The 7,674-nt window shown below is 39.3% G+C and overlaps 1 protein-coding gene across 1 annotated transcript; it reads left to right on the top strand.

The window, feature by feature from the left end:
* Positions 1–5,312: 5,312 nt before the first annotated feature.
* On the top strand, positions 5,313–7,273 carry LOC117749102 (leucine-rich repeat-containing protein 51-like). Its single transcript, XM_034559315.1, has 4 exons — positions 5,313–5,364; positions 5,895–6,100; positions 6,397–6,545; positions 7,126–7,273. The coding sequence occupies exons 1-4, from the start codon at positions 5,313–5,315 to the stop codon at positions 7,271–7,273; spliced, it is 555 nt and encodes a 184-aa protein (XP_034415206.1).
* The last annotated feature ends 401 nt before the right edge of the window (positions 7,274–7,674 follow it).

The raw sequence follows: 7,674 nt of genomic DNA on the forward strand, positions 1-7,674 counted from the left end.
AGGAGGGGGAGTGTACGCAGTACAGGGAGGCCCTTGTTCAAACTGTGATGGAAAACACATCTGACAGAATCAAGTGCCCTGCTTTCAACAAGCGCTGCAATGCATGTGGGAAATGGAGCCATATCTCCAGGTGTTGTGGATCTAAACAATTTTCTACAAGCAAATCTTCAAACACACAGAGAGGAGGATACAGACAGAGTAAACACGCTGCATCACAGGCGCCATCAGGCTCACAAGATGTCTTCTACCTTGAGAGTTTAGAGGCTCCAGCACAGAGGGATGAACTCCTCACCACATCCTCCTCCACCTCCACCCAGGAAGAACTAAGAGTCAAAACAGATACTGGGTCGAAACATAACGTCATATCAAAGGCTACTTTGTAATATAATCCCAATGTATCCATCAACCCTTTATTCATTGTCGTCCTTATGCCTATGGAAGTCAGGGGATTTGGACCATGGATTTCACCACCTTGAAACTGAATTGTGAATAGTGGACCTTAATATAAAGTCAGTCCTGGACTGTCAGACAGCATCAAGCTTGGTCTGGTAAGCATTGATCTTGAACTCCACACCATCCAACAGGGGACTTTAGTGTTGGGCAAATAAAAAGACCTGTTTTGACCACCAGGGCAAGCTTCTGGTGCTCTTTCACATGCAAATTGATGAATCTGTGCCCTTTGAATTTTTCAACTTTGGCAAATGAGGCAAATATTTCACGTTGCGCCATTCGCGCCGCCCAGCGTCATTTTGCGTCATTCGCAACCATTCGCGTCTGTGCATTGAATTTGCATGGGAACGCTTTTGGTGTGAACGCAGCATAAGAAGGACACAGTCATAGCAGAACATTGTAAGATGACTAAACTGGGACTCAGATGTGTCACACCTGTTGTAGAAGCCACTGAATTGGTCTCAGTCAGCAAGAAAAATATAAAAGTTGGGCTCTGCATAGACCCAGTGCAAAAAAACAAAGCATTTCTTAGGCCCTATATACAATAAAAACGGTGGATCAAGTCATTGCAGTTAAGCCTGAAGCCAAGGTGTACAGAGTACTGGATACAACATATGGGTTTTGCAGGTTCCCCTAGACGAGGAGTCATTAAGAATCCCCACCTTCAGGACTGCAGCCTGCCTTATGGCATTGCTACAGGGAGTCAGGTGTTTCAACAATGCATGGAACAGCAGTTGTACTGTAAGCAGATGCCTCTCAGCGTGAATTTGATGCAGTCTGCAAAATGACAAAGCAGTGGCTTTTGCCTCCAGGGCCTTCAGTGACACTGAATTGTGCTATGCGCAAAGTGAAAATGAGCTCTTGTACCTGGACTCCTTATATGGGCGAGTAGGGACAGTTGAAACTGACCACGAACCAATCATCACTATTCTCAGAGAGCCTTTGCACAGGGCCTCCACCAATCTCCAGTTGATGATGCTAAAACTCCAACGATAAGGATTGGTATATAAGGGGGAGCAAAGAGCTTTATCTTGCAGAAGCACTCTCACAGTTACACCTCCCCTCTGTGGAGTGGACACTGCTGATGTGACTGGAACTATTAGGTAATGACTTTGGAGGTGCTCTCCTCCAGGAGGATTGAAGTGCACAGACACTCACTGACAAAATGCAGGAGCCTGTGCGGCAGCACTTCAAAAGAATGGCTCGCTTCACCCAAAGGACTCTCACATGCTGTGATGCTACTATGCAGAAAGTTTTTTTTATCTCTTTTATGTTCATATAGTCTAGTATAAGTGGCAGAATAGATCAGATTTAAAGGAGGGGGTTGTATAATATATTGTCATGGTTGCTTAGCAAAAACAAAAAACACTATAAAAGAAGGGTCATTACATCACCTTGTAGTGCGGGAACGCTCATTACAAGGTTCAAAGTGCACAATCTTTCCGTGTGATCAGAAACCGGTTCAATGATATTTGATAATATGCAAGAGGTCTAACCTGAGCCAGCTCCTTCGATAATGTTTTACATTATTGACAGGCAGTGAATTAAATGCAAAAATGTATATACCTCTATAAATCTGTCACCGGTTTCTGTGATACAACACGTCTTTGTTGTAATATTCCTTATTGTTTTAAGTAAATATGAACGCCACAGTCCAACATACACAATTGATGTCATTACATTTAACATATTATAAGTTTCATAACTTTTCTTACAACTTCTCATCTTGCTTTGACTTTTTAATATTAGCTTTTGGAACCACCAAAGCATCAACTAAGAATATTTCTCATTATATTGTGTTGTATTTATATGACTTGCTCTTGAGGATATCAGAGATAATGACTCACATAATCTATGAAGAATGGGAACTTGTCTCAACATTTGCAATGACCGGACGTCAAATGCCTCCAAAATCTAAAAGAAAGCAGATTTTCTCCCCTCGATGTTTACTATTAAACCATCTCCAAAACACGCTGCATGTTCATTAAACTTTTTATGCTGCATGTTGGTGTACATATCAACCAGCAAATGGTGAACACAACAGCTGCGCATGCTGGTTCAACCTGCAGGATTCTCCTGTGGGTGTTCATCTTCTCCTGTGGGTGTTTTTTTTCACAACAAATTGTATATGCTGATTATCTTGTAGCCTACAGTACAGTACAGTAATCCAATCAGTTAGTTTTTAACTCCTGCGCAGTTTGAAAAATGACATATTCACACCTTTGACACCTTCAGTTTCATATTGTGTGCTGCTGTAGTAAATGAGGGTTAAGTGCATCACTCAAGGGTAAGTAGATGGCATTTGCAGAGGGAGAACAGAGCACTACCCATTCAGTGGAATCCAGCTATTTCCATCTGGACTTTGACATAAGCCTGCATTAGGAGGGATACTGGGAGGTTTTTTTTGTGCCTCATTAATACACATTATGAAACCTTTTCACAGTCGTGGTTCACACTGTCTGACACCCTAGAAATCTTATCACACCCTGATTCCAGCCAGTGTCCTTGACTCTTTTCTCACGTAAGCCTGACTGTTTTTTCTACAACTTATTGAAGGACTGCTCTTATTTCTTCAATGTGATGCTATTGTGCAATAAGGAAAGCAATACAACACCCATACACACACCCATACACACACACACACACACACACACACACACACACACACACACACACACACACCAGCATCTTGTTTGAGCGACATGGTGAGGAAAAACAAAATCTGATGGATGTAATTTTCCATCGTCATCTCTTCCCTCTGTCAGCTACTCTTTATAAACCCGTCCTCCATTTGCCCTCTCAAACTCATATTATGTTGTACTTTCTGTGCTCTTTTATTTATCCACAATCAACTTGTCCAGTCCTGGGCCACTGGATCATAACCCCGCAAAACACACCGATTGGAAAGGAGCACAAAGTTAAGTGCTCTCCCAAAAACAAAACATATAGACACATTGACATTAAATTCTATGAATGATATAGACTCAGTTCACTTGACCTCTGTGTGTTTAGATTGTTGCAGCACTGGGAGGCATCCCACAGGAGCAGAGAGAGGGAGGGCTGAGGTTGTCAGTGTGTTTGAAATTAGGATTTCCTTGCTTTAGGCGACTGAGCCACTCAATGAGCCACTGTTCAGTTGGGGCTCGAAGTCTATTGCACAAATTTAGGTTTATGTGACTGGGATTCAAACTCTCAAGTTATGTCTCTATACTATTCACAGTGTGTATTCATTCTTCCTAACCATTGTTCCTGAGAGACTTGACTCTGGACAAGTTACCAAATAGTATTGCCATTGTTAGGTTGCTGACTTTTACCGTGAAAACAAATGAACTGTGAATAGCAAGGGTAAAGTATTCGAGCACCTATATAATTATCTTACTTAATGAAGTTCAAAACAGGGGGATAATAAAGCCATACTGCATTTATATATTCAAACAGAATATAGAAGGACGTTTATTAGTATTTATTTTTTAGTTTATTTTTTTTAGCACAAACCTAATAGACTATCACCGGTAATATTTGGACGTTTTGTAAAATGATGACACACAGTACTGTTTGGCTGTAAAACAGGGAACAAACAACAAATAATCTCATCATTAAACGATATAATATAAAAAAATATCAGCCTCACATGTAACTGGCCACAGTTTGGTTACCATGATTTTACTAAGTGCTGCCCCTTGTCGCTATTGACGACCTCCTGCACTCAGAAACTAAAAGGGATAACGCAGATGAACTTCAATTAAGTATTTGAGAGTTCAGGTCTTCGGGTGAAGGGGGAGACAAAGGAACTGGGCCCAGCTCTTTTTGTGCACCTTCAAGTAAAATTATACATTATACCAAGTTACTAAGTTGCCCCTAACTGTAATAATAATGGATTACTTAGTAACTACTCAGTATAATGTACCACTTTCTTCAGGTAAGTGTAAGTATTGATTAAGCAATTGATAATTAATGAATAGTTACTAGTTTGTGCCGCTCAGTATCTGATTCAGAGTCTATTAGGAATGACTCGTGAAGAAAGTGGTCATTATTATCGATTCACAGATACCTAATTCCCTTTATGATTGATTAACATAGCATCTCCCAGTCTTTTCACATAGCCTGTCATGTTTAACAAAAGAGGCAATTGAGAGGAACTACTTATTAATAATTAATTAATTATCAGGTTGTTCCTTACTAACTAGTGTGTACCATCTTGAAACTAGTTACCGACAGGCGACCTGCCAAAGGTTTTCCCTTCTTCCTTTTCCCTTTTCTCCTTTGGCATCCTTTGGATAGAAGTGAAGCGGGCTTTGATCAAAGGTCACATGACAGACCGGTTTAGACCGGTTTACGGACAATGTCAGCCAGACGGCCAACACAGGCAAACACATCCTGGCAAACATCATATACAGGGGAAGAGTCAGTATTACCAGAACTATGAGGTCACCAGATAGAAAGCTCCTGAATGAGTTAACGAGCCGCAGCTGTGCCAGCAGGTGTCTGATAACCACGGTCAGGTGATCGAGGCAGGGAGCTCAGGGGATTGATATTCAAACAAAATGAGGGTTTAAAAAGCATAAACAGCATTGTAAACAAATTAATTTGAATTGACCCTGTGTGAGTGAGATAACTCAATAGCCAAATGTCAGTTGTTCTTTTTTTGCCCTTTTAATTTAAAATTTTTTAAAGGTTGAACATAAAGTTAATCTAAAGTCACTTGAGAAAAATAAATGTTGTTCGTTGCTAGGAAACAGTTTCCTTTCGTTTACTTGTTTTAGTTTATTTAGACTCGTGTATATATTTCGAACTGTAAAAAGGTCTTTGGATGTTTCATCTGACCATATTATTGTTTTTATCTGACCTGTGAAGACTTAAACATGTATGGACCTCCAGTGGATCTATCATTTAAAGATATCACCAATGCTACAGGTAACGAGATATTTTACTTCCTCTAATTGTTCTTCAGTTTGTCTGAGCTTCTTAACTTTAAAGGAGATGACCATATTATTGCAAGGTCTTTTTTTATTCTTTATACATCCCTAAAGTTCTCTTAGGCACTGAGCTTTGCAGTATTAACTGTTAAGTATTCTTACATTTATGATAGAATCAAAATGCCATGGAAAGGTGCTTTTTTTTTAGCCCATCTGCTTTTCTCGTTAATTACATCTTTTAATGGAGTGTTCTTCCTTGACACGTGTGTCAGTAGCACATTACAAGTTACTGTGATGAAAGTGTTGTTCCTTTTTATGTAGCTACTGTTTCGTCCGTGTGTTCCAATCACAATATTGTAATGAATAGGCACCAAATTAGACTATAGACAATAATCTGACATACAATACACTACAAACCATAACCTGTGTAATGAACCCATACTGATTAAACATAAATATAAATGCAAATATTCAAGAAAAATTTACCACTACTTTATTTTCACTGTAACTGCCTTTTTTGTGGTTTAGGTGCACTGATGGAGGTACCCCGAAATGGCTTGCGGCCTTTAAAAACAAACTCAAAGGGGGAGTACCTGAGCCGCTCTTTGTGTCTCAGTAACAACAGCATCTCAAATCTTATTGACCTTGAGTACATTTGTGAACACTTTCTGGCTGAACCGTGGAATATTGGCTGGCTGGACCTGTCGTTCAACAAGATCACATGCATAGAACCGGTTTGACTTTCTTTTCTCATGCCTTAGCTTTTTGACCCATGATCACACACAAACACACATACACATTCATTGTCAGTGTAGCCATTGTCATAAACAATGTTTGAAAATGTACATGTGTTTATATAATGTGTACTATACTTTTTTTACTATACACTTATTTTATTATAATTAATGTGTCTCTTCCAAGGAGGCTGTAATTTGACCATATATACAGTATATCACCTTTTTCTTTTTACCAGTGTTAAGCCTGATTGTCTTAAATCTGGCTTCAGCTCATACAGGTGTTTGTGTTCCAGGTTTTGTGCGAGCTGCGTGAACTGCGTGTGTTGTACCTTCATGGTAACGCCATCTGGGAGCTGTCGGAGGTTGACAAGCTGAAGGAGCTGCAGTATCTACACAACATCACGCTGCATGGAAATGTCATAGGAAAAAGCAGCAAATACAGGTAGCGATATCCTTTTATTTCAGTTCACACAGATGTTATCCCAACATCACTTACACACACACATTCTGCTTGTGAGCTCGATTTATGGCTGTAACATGCTTCTATTTGCAGCGATTGATTGTGGGTCATAAAACGAGTTGAATTTGATTGAGCAGAAGAGAACCAGAAAGAACCAAACCTATTGTATTTAGTCAAGTTGGAGCTACTTTGATCTACTTTACATTTAGATTGTCCAATGGTTCCCAAAAAAGATAAGGAGGTCATGAGATGATCAGATTGTATCCTGTGTCCATCTGCATAACAACACACACACACACACACACACACACACACACACACACACACACACACACACACACACACAGAGAGAGAGGGGTTTCTTCATTGGTTAGATGCCTCAAGCATTCACTTTTTGATTTAATCTCATTCCATATAATAATATATGTGAAATACGAGGAAAGTACAGACAAGGTCTACTTTGCATACTGTCAACTGAAAGATATCTATTTTATTCAACATTGTGATTTTAATATATTGTGTGCGTGTGTGTGTGTGTGTGTGTGTATGTGTGTGTGTTTAGGAAGCATGTAATTTGTACACTGCCTCAGTTGAAGATGATAGATTTCAGTGCTGTGACTCCCGACGAGCGAGTTTTGGCAAATGTTTGCCAAAACTGGAGCAACCGTGGCAAAGCCGAGAAGTCTCCAATGACTGTTACCAATTCATGAAGTCATTCATTTGATTAATGGGTTTTTAACTCCCCTCCTGGAATAAATGTTTTCTCCCAAAAATAATTTGATCCTGATGAATTGATTAATTAAATGATGCCAAAAGCTTGTTGATATAAAGTATTTTGGGCTGGCTTTTTCTCTTGGAGTGAACAATTATGATAAAATAACTAATACCCGGTTTGTATTTGTTGACAATATGATGTGTAGATTTATTCTCATACATATTTAGTATGAAAAAAAGCATTGTGTGTTCATCAACTGTTTGTAATACAATACAAATATTGTATTATGTTTGGGAGTTTACGGATATTAGTTATTATTCTATAATTCAGAGCACACAACTCCTATGTTTTGCTTATATGTGCCAACAAGAATACAAATATAGGTCACCTGAACTG

The sequence above is a fragment of the Cyclopterus lumpus genome, chromosome 19 (genome assembly GCF_009769545.1).
Source record: "Cyclopterus lumpus isolate fCycLum1 chromosome 19, fCycLum1.pri, whole genome shotgun sequence".
Classification (NCBI taxonomy): Eukaryota; Metazoa; Chordata; class Actinopteri; order Perciformes; family Cyclopteridae; genus Cyclopterus; species Cyclopterus lumpus.